Below are 13,413 nucleotides of genomic sequence, written 5' to 3' on the forward strand. Positions count from 1 at the left end.
CCTGGATAGAGTGGATGTGGAGGGGGTGTTTCCACTTGTAGGAAAAACTAGAACCAGAGGGCACAATCTCAGACTAAAGGGACGATCCTTTAAAACAGAGATGAGGAGGAATTTCTTCAGCCAGAGGGTGGTGAATCTGTGGAACTCTGCCGCAGAGGGCTGTGGAGGCCAAATCACTGAGTGTCTTTAAGACAGCGATAGATAGGTTCTTGATTGATAAGGGGATTAGGGGTTATGGGGAGAAGGCAGGAGAATGGGGATGAGAAATATCAGCCATGATTGAATGGCGGAGCAGACTCGATGGGCCGAGTGGCCTAATTCTGCTCCTATGTCTTATGGTCAAACAAAGACTGGCATGAAGACGTTGGGCTGAATGGCCTGTTTCTGTCCTGTCAATGCTCTGTGATGTACCATTGTTCTTGTTTCTGTTCCGTAGAGTATTGATTCCCTGAGCAGAGTGAGTTTGGACGCCGGGCCTGGAGCATCGGGCGATGGTGCCTCCGGTGGATTGAGCTTGGACCCAGAGAACTACTCCTTCGCCGCCGGCAAGAACGCCAGTTTCTACTTCGAGTGCGACCAGAGCTGCAGTGGCAGCAGCGTGAGGGACGGCAGCCGGATGTCCGACAGCTCGTCGGGGGACGTGGACCCCTCACGGGGGGCACTGGAGCACCGCCTGTCCAGGGTCCCCAGGACCACCTCCAGTCCCGGCTTGTACGGCAGCAACGTCAACCAGAGGGGAAACGGCAGCTCCCACACCGGCAGCCTAACCTGGAGTTACCGTTACGGCACTCCGGTGGGATCGACCTTGACAGCTGGCTCGCTGCCCTCGGATTGTGGTGACGATCCCTCCACACCCAGTAAAGGTGAGGATATTCGGCCCATCATGACCATGCTGGCTCCTCTGCAAGGGCAACCCGCCGAGCTTCTTCAAAATTCTTTCATGTGGTTCAAATCCCACCGCGACAGCTGGTGGAATTTCAATTCAGTTAATGAATTTGGATTATACAAATACCCTCGGTGATGGTGACCACAATACTATCATCGATTGTTGTCATAAACCCATCTGGTTCACTAATGTCCCTTTCGGGAAGGAAATCTGCCATCCTTACCCGGTCTGGCCTACATGTGACTCCAGGCAATGTGGTTGACTCTGAATTGCCCCCCACTGACACTCACTTCAAGGGCAACTAGGGATGCGCAGTAAATGCTGGTCTTGCTAGCGACCCCCCCATCCCATCAAAGAATTAACCAAATTGAAGCTGCTGAATCATGCAAGTTTTTTTTAAAGTTTGATTTTTAAAAAATAATAAATTTAGAGTACCCAATTAATTTTTTCCAATTAAGGGGCAATTTAGCCAATCCACCTACCCTGCACATCTGTTTGAGTTGTGGGGGTGAGACCCACGCAGCTACAGGGAGAATGTGCAAACTCCACACGGACAGTGATCCAGAGCCGCGATTGAACCCGGGTCCTCGGCGCCATGAGGCAGCAGTGCAGTTTACAGCACAGAAAGAGGCCATTTTAAGGCGGTGCAGTGGGTTAGCACTGCTGCCTCACAGCTCCGAGGACCCGGGTTCGATCCCGGCCCCGGGTCACTGTCCGTGTGGAGTTTTCGCATTATCCCGTGTCTCCCCTGTGGGTCTCACCCCCACAACCCAAAAAGCAGGTGAATTGACCACACTAAATTGCTCGTTAATTGGGGGGGGGAGGGGGGGAAGAACTGGTTACTCTAAATTTATAAAAAAATTAAAGTTGTTCCTGTCTTTTCTGTTACTGGAATCTTTGACCTGAGTGCAGACACAGTCAACATCAATCTCACCCCTTCACTTCGCAATCTCATTTGCTCGATTATTTATGTTTACCCTGCTGTCACTGCCAGTTTAGCGATTGACGTTGCTTCTTTCTCTTCTCCAGGAGCCGAGTTCAATCTGTCTGTTGAGGATTTTCAGACCATTGACCACCGGCTGAAGCTGTTCCTCGATGTTGAGGTTTTCAGTGAAGATAAGGAAGAGTATCAGTGCTTCGTCAAGGTGAGGGGGTAGGAACTTTACACCGTGGAATGTTGCAATGGGGGGAGACGGGGGACGTGAAACTAGCCATTCAGCCCCTCGAGCTCATTCAGTGCAACCAGGGCTGATCTGTGACCTAACTTTGACAAAGAGTCATCCAGACTCGAAGCATGGGCTCCCTTTTGTCTCCACAGATGCTGTCAGACCGGCTGAGATTGTCCAGTATTTTCCGTTTTGTTTCGGATTCCAGCATCCGTAGTAATCTGCTTTTGTATCCAAGTACCCACTGTTGCTTCGGACCCTCAATACCGTTGGATAATCTATTAATCTCAGATTTATACTTGACAATTGGACTGGCATTTGACATTGTGAAAGAGTTCCAAAGTTGTACCATTGTGTGTGTAAATGTTTCCCCGTTCCCCTCCTGAAAGGTCTGGCTCTAACGTTTCGAACCTGCCCCCTAGTCCGAGATTCTGCAACCGGCGAAAATAATTTCTCTTGATTTACCCTATCTGTTCCCCAAAATAGCTTGTGGGCAAACTTCCAAGGAATTGCCCCCGAGTCTTCTGATATCCAGGTGGCGCACTAGTTAGCACTGCTGCCTCAAGGCGCCGAGGTCCCAGGTTCGAACCCGGCTCTGGGTCACTATCCGCGTGGAGTTTAAACACTGAAAATGAAAATTGCTTATTGTCACAAGTAGGCTTCAAATGAAGTTACTGTGAAAAGCCCCTAGTCGCCACATTCCGGCGCCTGTTTGGGGAGGCTGGTACGGGAATTGAACCATGCTGCTGGCCTGCCTTGGTCTGCTTTCAAAGCTAGCAATTTAGCCCTGTGCTAAACCAGTCCCATGTACATTCTCCCTGTGTCTGCGTGGGTTTCACCCCCCACAACCCAAAGATGTGCAGCGTAGGTGGATTGGCCACGCTGAATTGCCCCTTAATTGGAAAAAAATAATTGGATACGCTAAATTTAAAACTAAAAAAAAATTGATGTTTCAATAAAATTAGGGAGGGTGGTAAAATAGGTGGGCAGGTTGCATTGTTAATTAGAGATAGTATAACAGCTGCAGAAAGGCAGTTCGAGGAGGATCTGCCTACTGAGGTAGTATGGGTTGAAGTCAGAAATAGGAAAGGAGCAGTCGCCTTGTTGGGAGTTTTCTATAGGCACCCCCAATAGCAGCAGAGATGTGGAGGAACAGATTGGGAAACAGATTTTGGAAAGGTGCAGAAGTCACAGGGTGGTAGTCATGGGTGACTTCAACTTCCCAAATATTGAGTGGAAACTCTTTAGATCAAATAGTTTGGATGGGGTGGTGTTTGTGCAGTGTGTCCAGGAAGCTTTTCTAACACAGTATGTAGATTGTCCGACCAGAGGGGAGGCCATATTGGATTTGGTACTTCGTAATGAACCAGGGCAGGTGATAGATTTGTTAGTGGGGGAGCATTTTGGAGATAGTGACCACAATTCTGTGACTTTCACTTTAGTAATGGAGAGTGATACGTGTGTGCAACAGGGCAAGGTTTACAATTGGGGGAAGGGTAAATACAATGCTGTCAGACAAGAACTGAAGTGCATAAGTTGGGAACATAGGCTGTCAGGGAAGGACATAATTGAAATGTGGAACTTGTTCAAGGAACAGATACTACGTGTCCTTGATATGTATGTCCCTGTCAGGCAGGGAAGAGATGGTCGAGTGAGGGAACCATGATTGACAAGAGAGGTTGAATGTCTTGTTAAGAGGAAGAAGGATACTTATGTAAGGCTGAAGAAACAAGGTTCAGACAGGGCACTGGAGGGATACAAGATAGCCAGGAGGAACTGAAGAAAGGGATTAGGAGAGCTAAGCGAGGGCATGAAAAATCTTTGGCGGGTAGAATCAAGGAAAACCCCAAGGCCTTTTACACATATGTGATAAATATGAAAATGACTAGAGCGAGGGTGGGTCCGATCAAGGACAGTAGCGGGAGATTGTATATTGAGTCTGAAGAGATAGGAGAGGTCTTGAACGAGTACTTTTCTTCAGTACTTATGAATGAGAGGGGCCATATTGTTGGAGAGGACAGTGTGAAACAGACTGGTAAGCTCGAGGAGATACTTGTTAGGAAGGAAGATGTGTTGGGCATTTTGAAAAACATGAGGATAGATAAGTCCCCCGGGCCTGATGGGATCTATCCAAGGATTCTATGGGAAGCAAGAGATGAAATTGCAGAGCCATTGGCAATGATCTTTTCATCCTCACTGTCAACAGGGGTGGTACCAGAGGATTGGAGAGTGGCGAATGTCGTGCCCCTGTTCAAAAAAGGGAATAGGGATAACCCTGGGAATTACAGGCCAGTTAGTCTTACTTCAGTGGTAGGCAAAGTAATGGAAAGGGTACGGAGGGATAGGATTTCTGAGCATCTGGAAAGGCACTGCTTGATTAGGGATAGTCAGCACGGATTTGTGAGGGGTAGGTCTTGCTTCACAAGTCTTATTGAATTCTTTGAGGAGGTGACCAAGCACGTGGATGAAGGTAAAGCAGTGGATGTGGTGTACATGGATTTTAGTAAGGCATTTGATAAGGTTCCCCATGGTAGGCTTACGCAGAAAGTGAGGAGGCATGGGATAGTGGGAAATTTGGCCAGTTGGATAACGAAACTGGCTAACCGATAGAAGACAGAGAGTGGTGGTGGATGGCAAATATTCAGCCTGGAGCCCAGTTACCAGTGACGTACCGCAGGGATCAGTTCTGGGTCCTCTGCTGTTTGTGATTTTCATTAATGACTTGGATGGGGGAGTTGAAGGGTGGGTCAGTAAATTTGCAGGTGATACGAAGATTGGTGGAGTTGTGGATAGTGAGGAGGGCTGTTGTCGGCTTCAAAGAGACATAGATAGGATGCAGAGCTGGGCTGAGAAGTGGCAGATGGAGTTTAACCCTGAAAAGTATGAAGTTGTCCATTTTAGAAGGACAAATATGAATGCGGAATACAGTGTTAACGATAAGGTTCTTGGCAATGTGGAGGAGCAGAGAGATCTTGGGGTCTGTGTTCATAGATCTTTGAAAGTTGCCACTCAAGTGGATAGAGCTGTGTTCGGCCTATGGTGCACTAGCATTCATTATCAGAGGGATTAAATTTAAGAGCCGTGAGGTGATGATGCAGCTGTACAAAACCTTGGTAAGGCCACATTTGGAGTACTGTGTGCAGTTCTGGTCGCCTCGTTTTAGGAAGGATGTGGGAGCTTTGGAAAAGGTGCAATGATTTACCAGGATGTTGCCTGGAATGGAGAGTAGGTCATACGAGGAAAGGTTGAGGGTGCTAGGCCTTTTCTCATTAGAACGGAGAAGGATGAGGGGCGACTTGATAGAGGTTTATAAGATGATCAGGGGAATAGATAGCGTAGAGTCAGAGACTTTTTCCCCGGGTGGAACAAACCATTACAAGGGGACATAAATTTAAGGTGAATGGTGGAAGATATAGAGGGGATGTCAGAGGTAGATTCTTTACCCAGAGAGTAGTGGGGGCATGGAAAGCACTGCCTGTGAAAGTAGTTAAGTCGGAAACATTAGGGACCTTCAAGCGGCTATTGGATAGGTACATGGATTACGGTAGAATGAAGGGGTGTAGATTAATTTGTTCTTAATCAAGGACAAAAGTTCGGCACAACATCGTGGACCGAAGGGCCTGTTCTGTGCTGTATTTTTCTATGTTCTATGTCTCCGTGGGGTTTCCTCCGGGTGCTCCAGTTTCCTCCCACGGTCCAAAGATGTGCAGGTTAGGTGGATTGGCCAAGGTTAAATTGCCCCTTGGTGTCCAAAAGGGTTGGGTGGGATTGCTGGGTTGTGGGAATAGGGTGGAGGTGTGGGCTTAAGTGGAGTGCTCTTTCCAAGGGTCGGTGCAGACTCGATGGGCCGAATGGCTGCTTTCTGCACTGTAAATTCTATGGTTTAAAATTCTCATTCTTGTGTGAAAATCCCTCCATGGCCTCTACCCCACCCTCTGTAACCTCCAGCCCCATGACCCTCCGAGATACGTGCGGTCCTCTTATTCTGGCTTCTTGTACATTCTGCATTTCCCTTGCTCTGCCAAAAGAGGCTTTCTTCAGCCACCTGGGTCCATCATTTTGGCATTCCCTCCCGAAACCTCTCAGCGTCTCTCGCCTCCTTTAAAACCTTCCCCTTTGGCCAATCCTTTGGTCATTTGTCCACAATATCTCCTTGTGGCTTGATCTCAGATTTGATTTGGCATAACTCCCGTGCAGTGCTTTGAATATTTTTACCAGTTTAAAGGTGCTATATAAATGCAGGTTGTAGTTTTCAAGAGACCAGTGAGTGTGGTGGGCCTCCCACACATTCTCTACCACTCATGGGTCAATAAGATGCCGTGTGTCTGTTAATGTAACTCAACACTGGATCATTTAGCCAGTGGCTCACTGCACCTAAGAGACTCGGTGTGCATGATGTAGCATTTTGATGAACACTTGAAACGCAATATCATATGCTAGCACAGTGGTTAGCACTGTTGCTGCACAGGGTCCCAGGTTCGATTCCCGGATTGGGTCACTGTCTGTGCGGAGTCTGCACGTTCTCCCCGTCTCTGCGTGGGTTTCCTCCCACAAGTCCCGAAAGACGTGCTGATGGGTGAATTGGACATTCTGAATTCTCCCTCTGTGTACCCGAACAGACACCAGAATGTGGCGACTCGGGGCTTTTCACAGCAACGTCATTGCAGTGTTAATGTAAGCCTACTTGTGACAGTAAAGATTATTATTATTACAAGGCTACGGACCAAGTGCTGGAAAATGGGATTGGAATAGATAGGGGCTTGATGGCTGGCGCAGACACGATGGGCCGATGGGCCTCTTTCTGTGCTTTAAAACGCTGGCAATATGACTTGCATGCTGCCTTCCCTCTGTGATTACAAGAAAACATATTTGGGGCTGGGAAGGGGCTTGAACTGTTGGGAGTGTTGTTGAAAACAGTCCCTTTAAAGGCCCCATTACATGCATGTTAGGAGCTTTTCTTGGAATTAAATTCCACGGACCCTGTGTGATCCAGCAAGTTGGAGCACGCAAACAGTGCAGCCTTGCAGTGCAGGGAGGGAAGCCTGTGCGCTACATAATTTTCAAAGTGCTGGGCAGATGCCAACATGGTTACTCACGCTGTTAACTCTCCTTCCCATCCCCTCCTCCACCGCAACCCTCCGATTTTAAAATAAAAAATTGATCGATTTCCGATCAGGGAAGAGCGCTCCAAATGTTTATTTTTACATGGATTAGCCATCCCTGATTTCACTGCTAAAATCTGGCTCTAATTTTTACAATCTCGCCCCCTCCAGTCGGCAGAAATAGTTTCTCTCTCCCTTCCTGTCCCTCTTTATATCTTGAAACCGTTGATCAGATCAATCTTGAACCTTCTAAATTCCAGGGAATATCAGCCGAGATTGTTAATAAGAATCTTGTCACAAGTAAACTTGCATTAACACTGCAATGAAGTTGCTGTGATGTCTCCTCGCAATTTTAACCCTTGGGCGTCCAGGTTTCGTTCTGGTAAATCTACACCGGCCTCCCTCCACAACCAATCTGCCCTTTCGAAGATGTGTTGCCCAGAACTGTTCCCAAGTCCTCCAGCTGGGGTCCAACCAGGATTTTGCATAGCCGGAAGCTCATGTTGACCCTCTTGTGTCATCGCCCTCCTGATATAAAGGCCAGCGTTCCATTCCGCCGACGAGCATCACCCTGACCTTTTAGCACTTGTGATTTTAATTTTGCACCTACTCCCTAAAATGCTGACCCCTCTGTTTTCAGCCTCCAGCAGTGTCCCAGTGAAGCTCAAAGTGCGTTTGTTGGGCAGAAGCTTGTCGTTCGATGAGAAGCGCTGCACCCTGGTGGCGTTCCGCAGGGAGCAGTACTGGGACTCTGCTGTTTGCAATACGTATAAACGACTTGGAAGAAAATGTCGCGGGTCAGAAAAGGGCAGCACGGTAGCATGGTGGTTAGCATAAATGCTTCACAGCTCCAGGGTCCCAGGTTCGATTCCTGGCTGGGTCACTGTCTGTGCGGAGTCTGCACGTTCTCCCCGTGTCTGCGTGGGTTTCCTCCGGGTGCTCCGGTTTCCTCCCACAGTCCAAAGATGTGCGGGTTAGATGGATTGGCCATGATAAATTGCCCGTAGTGTCCTAAAAAAGTAAGGTTAAGGGGGGGGGGTTGTTGGGTTACGGGTGTAGGGTGGATACGTGGGTTTGAGTAGGGTGATCATTACTCGGCACAACATCGAGGGCCGAAGGGCCTGTTCTGTGCTGTACTGGTCTATGTTCTATGTCTGATTAGCAAGTTTGCAGATGATACTAAGATTGCAGGAGCTGCGGATAGTGCGGCGAAGGTTTACCAGGCTGATTCCAGGGATGGCGGGACTGTTATACGAGGGGAGATTGACTAGGTTAGGATTGTGTTCCCTGGAGTTCAGAAGAATGAGGGGGGGTCGCATAGAGACTTATAAAATTCTAACAGGACTAGGCAGGGTAGATGCAGGGAAGATGTTACCAATGATGGGTGTGTCCAGAACCAGGGGTCACAGCCTGAGGATTCAGGGTAAACCATTTCAGACAGAGATGAGGAGACATTTCTTCACATAAAGACTGGTGAGCCTGTGGAATTCATTGCCACAGGAAGTGGTTGGTGCTAAAACATTGAATATATTCAAGAGGTGGCTAAATATAGCACTTGGGGCGAACGGGATCAAAGGCTATGGGGAGAAAGCAGGATTGAGTTGGATGATCAGCCATGATTGTGATGAATGGCGGAGCAGGCTCGAACAGCCAAAAGGCCTCCTCCTGCTCCTATCTTCTATGTATCTACGTAACATTGTCAGAGAATGCAGCAGGATACAGATAAGTAGCAAAATTGGGCAGAGAAATGGCAGATGGAATTTAACCTGGACAAATGCGAGGTGATGCATTTTGGTAGATCCAATTCAGGTGGGAGCTATAAAATAAATGGCATAACCATCAGGAGCATAGATGCACAGAGATCTGGGCGTGCAGGTCCACAGAGCCTTAAAAGTGGCAGCACAGGTGGAAATGATGGTAAAGAAAGCATACGGCATGCTTGCCTTCATCGGACGGGGTATCGAGTATAAAAGTTTGCAAATTATGTTATGGTTATATAGAACGTTGGTTAGGCCACATTTGGAATACTGTGTCCATTTCGGGTCACCGCACTACCAGAAGGACGTGGAGGCTTTGGAGAGAGTACAGAAAAGATTTACCAGGATGTTGCCTGGTATGGAGGGTATTAGCTATGAGGAGAAATTGAAGAAACCGCGATTGTTCTCCTGAGAGACGGAGGCTGAGGGGCGACCTGATAGAAGTTTATAAAATTATCAGGGCCAAAGATGGGGGTGAACAGCTGGAGGCTTTTTCCCAGGGTGGAAATGACAATTACAAGGGGGGCACAGGTTCAAGGTGGGGGGGGGGGGGGGGGGGGGGGGGGGGGGGGGGGAGGTTCAGTGGAGAAGTGCGGGGGAAGTTTTTTACGCAGAGGGTGGTGGTGGCCTGGAATGCACTGCCAAGTGAGGTGGTTGAGGCAGATACATTAAGACTTATCTGGATTGGTACATGAACAGATGGGGTATAGAAGGATACAGGCGGTCTAGATAGGACACGTGATCGGCGCAGGCTTGGAGGGCCGAAGGGCCTGTTCCTGTGCTGTATTGTTCTTTGTTCTGGACTCCACATTCAGTTGAAAATTTCAGACTGTGATTTCTGCCCCTATCTTGTTCCCATTTACTTCTCTGCTTTCACTAATACTCTCCTTTCTCTTGTTTGCCTCTCTTTCGGGCAGCAGCTGTTCATCATTCTGCCATTCGCACCTCCTCTAGGTACATCTTTTGTTTCTTTACTAAATCACAGAGTCATGGAGGTCTACATCACAGAAATGGCCCTTCGCGTCTGCGCCAGTCAAAACCAGCCACCCGGATATTCTAATCCCCGTGTTTGCGTGGGTTTCGCCCCCACAACCCAAAGATGTGCAGGGTGGGTGGATTGGCCACGCTAAATTGCCCCTTAATTTGGAAAAAGTGGATTGGGCACTCAAAATTTTTTTCTAAATCTCGCTCCTAAATGGTTTACCCTGACTGTGACCCCTGGTTCTGGACACACCCATCATTGGTAGCATCTTCCCTGCATCTACCCTGTCTAGTCCTGTTAGAATTTTATAAGTCTCTATGAGATGCCCCCTCCCTTCTGAACTCCAGTGAGAACAATCCCAACCGAGTCAATCTCTCCTCATATGACAGTCCCGCCATCCCTGGAATCAGTCTGGTAAACCTTCGCTGCACTCCCTCCGAGAGCAAGAGCATCCTTCCTCAGAGAAGGAGACCAAAACTGCGCACAATACTCCAGGTGTGGCCTCAGCAAGGCCCTGTACAATTGCAGCAACACATCCCTGCTTCTATACTCGAAACCTCTCGCAATGAAGGCCAACATACCATTAGCTTTCTTTACCGCCTGCTGCACCTGCATGCTTACCTTCAGCGAATGGGGCACAAGGACACCCAGGTCCTGCTGCACACTCCCCTCTCACAACTTACAACCATTCAGGTAGTAATCTGCCTTCCTGTTTTTGCTTCAAAAGTGATACTTGTCTTTATTATCCGAGGCATCAAGGACCTCCGGTGGCATGTGCGAGCAGGGCGGGCGCATCAATAAGAGCTCCCGCCGGTGGCTACGATTTGCAGGGCTTTCGGGGATTTCCCCGATACATCGATCACCCCCCCCCCCCCCCCGACTACCGTCGGCCGTTGGGGCCGTCACGGGCAGCTAGCGGGGCCGGTTTAAAGACCGGCGAAGAACCTCGCGTGGGTGTCGGGCAGCGGGTGCTGAGGCGCTGGGCCCAGCGCGGCTTCGGGACCAGAGCAGCGGGGGGGGGGGCGGCAGGCCCGAGGCCAGGGCACGATGTAGGTGGGGTGTCCCACGTTGGATGGCTCCCACCCAGGATGAATAAAGAAGGCTGAAGTCCGGTCCCAGAGGAGCTCTGGGGGAATGTAGAGAAGAGAAAGAAGTTTTAAAGAAGTTTTGTGAAGGTTTTTTTCCTCCCATTTTTCCCCTTTTATTGTGTGAAAGAAGAAAACTTGTGTTGTTTTTTTTAAAAATCAGATTGATGAAGGACAGGAGGGTGAAGGGGGGAAGAAAAGAAAGGAAAAACAATAAGCCGCTAACGGATGCGAAGAGCAGCATCGAAGAAAGGAGGAAACGCGGGTTCGGCGCTGAATGAGAGGACGAGCAAAAGCGCTGACAAGATGGCGGACGCCGAACCGCACTACTTACGGTGGAGAAGATGACCGAGGTGATGGCGGTGGAGCTGGAAAAGCAGTTCGCGAGGCACGTGGAGGCCTTGAGGAAGGAAACGGCGGTCGCATTAAAGTAATTGGTGGAGGAGGAGGCAATCGCCTTGGTGAGGGTAGCTGTGGCAAAGACATCGGCCGAGGTGAGAGAGCAGGGCGAGAAGATGAAGGAAGTGGAGGAGGCTGTGTCGCAGCACAGCGACCAGTTCACCTCGATGGGGGACGAGCTGCGGAGGGTGGTGGAGGTCAACAGAGGACTCCGAGCAAAGCCCGTGGACTTGGAGAACCGCTCGAGGTGGCACAATCTGAGAATTGTGGGCTTGCCCGAAGGGACAGAGTGTCCAAAGCCAACAGAATACTTGGCTAAGAAGTTGGCAGAGCTGATGGGGGAGGGGGAGCACTCCTCCCGGTATTAGCTAGACCGAGCTCGCCTGTCATTAAGGCCGAAGCCCAAAGTGAGTGAGCCTCCAAGAGCAGTAATTATCTGCTTCCATAAGTTCTGCATGAAGGAGGAGGTATTAAACTGGGCGAAGCAGAAGCGGGAGGTGCTGGGGGATGGTGCTGGAGTTCGGATCTACCTAGGACTTGACGGTGGAGTTTGCAAAAAGACGAGCGGCGTTCAGGCGGGTGAAGGCAGCACTGTGCAAGGGGGTACGGTTTGGTATGGTATACCCGGCGAAGCTGAGGGTAACGTATAACGCCAAAGACTTTTATTTTGAGACAGTGGAGGCGGCTGAGGCATTCGTGAGGGCAGAAGGCTTGGGACAGACGTGAGGAGCGGAACTGGAAGAGAGAATGTTGACTGTTTGGGCAGCTGGAAAATGTATAAATGCTACAACTTTCTTTTTGCTGATTTGTATTGTAATTTACTTCTCTTTGCATTGTTACAGAGTTCAAGTTAATGGTGGGTTGATGGGCGTTCTGTGTTGCGACGGTTAAATCTTATGTTAGTGAATTGTATGGGTTGGATTGTTGGTTTTGTTGTTTCTTTCTCTGGGACTGGGTGGAAGGGGACGATATATCTTGGCGGGGGAGCCACCCGTGCTAACTAACTAAAGTCAGCTAGTGAACGGAGGTGAGAGGAGGGTTGCGGACGTTGGAGCCTGGATAGCAGGCTTCAATGGGCCTACGAGGCGAGTGAGGGGGGCGGGGGGGGGGGGGGGGGGGGGGAGGGGTTGATGCTGGGGGATGTTTTTTTAAGGGGAAATGTAAGGGAGGGGGGGGACAAAGGGGTTTGATGTTAATAATGGACAGGGGCTGTTCAGGCTTATGGGGCAGGGCCTGGTGATATGATGATGATGGATAAGAAGGGTGGGGGGCTTGAGACCCCCAGTTAGGATAATCACGTGGAACGTGAGAGGGCTAGGAGGTCCGGTCAAGGGTGCTTGCGCATCTTAAAGTCTGAAAGCCGATGTGGCAATGCTGCAGGAGACTCACTTGAGGGTGAAGGACCAGGTGAGACTTAAAAAGGGTTGGGTTAGTCAGGTGTTTCACTCTGGATTTGATAGAAGGGCTCGAGGGGTAGCGATGTGGTCAGCTAAAGGGTATGCTTCAAGATGGAGAAGGTGGTGGCAGATCAGGGGGGGTAGATATGTGATTGTGACAGGGGCGCTGGAGGGGAGATTAGTGGCGCTGTTAAGTGTATACGGTCCCAATTGGGGCGGTGTGGGATTCGCGAAGAAGGTGTTTGGGGCCATCCCCGACTTGGACACACACGAGCTGGTTGTGGGGGGATTGGAACTTGGTGCAGGAGCCAAGGTTGGACAGGTCACGGCCGCGCTCGCTGGTCCCATCGGGGGGGGGGGGGGAAGGCGCTGGCTGGGCTAATGGTGGAAATGGGAAGAGTGGACCCTTGGAGGTTCCTGCACCCAAGGGAATGGGAGTACTTGTTTTTCTCAGCAATCCACAAGGTATACTCGCGGATCGACTTCTTTGTGTGGGGAAGGCTTTGCTGGCTGGGGTTAAGGGGTCGGAATACTCGGCAATTGCAGTGTCAGATCATGCTCCGTGTTGGGTGGCTATGGTACTGGAGAAGGGGGTAGCGCAGAGGATGGGGTGAAAACTGGATGTGGGGCTTTTGGTGA

At 49.7% G+C, this 13,413-nt stretch overlaps 1 protein-coding gene across 1 annotated transcript in view; it reads left to right on the plus strand.

Annotated features, from left to right (window-relative positions):
• Positions 1-13,413, plus strand: part of LOC119962333 (serine/threonine kinase 11 interacting protein) — a 124,386-nt gene that overhangs the window by 57,584 nt on the left and 53,389 nt on the right. The window contains exons 18-20 of the mRNA XM_038790312.1: positions 350-363; positions 437-863; positions 1,916-2,031. Of these exons, the coding sequence (XP_038646240.1) occupies positions 350-363; positions 437-863; positions 1,916-2,031 (557 nt within the window). The remainder of the gene's footprint in view (positions 1-349; positions 364-436; positions 864-1,915; positions 2,032-13,413) is intronic.

The sequence above is a fragment of the Scyliorhinus canicula genome, chromosome 2 (genome assembly GCF_902713615.1).
Source record: "Scyliorhinus canicula chromosome 2, sScyCan1.1, whole genome shotgun sequence".
NCBI classification, from domain to species: domain Eukaryota; kingdom Metazoa; phylum Chordata; class Chondrichthyes; order Carcharhiniformes; family Scyliorhinidae; genus Scyliorhinus; species Scyliorhinus canicula.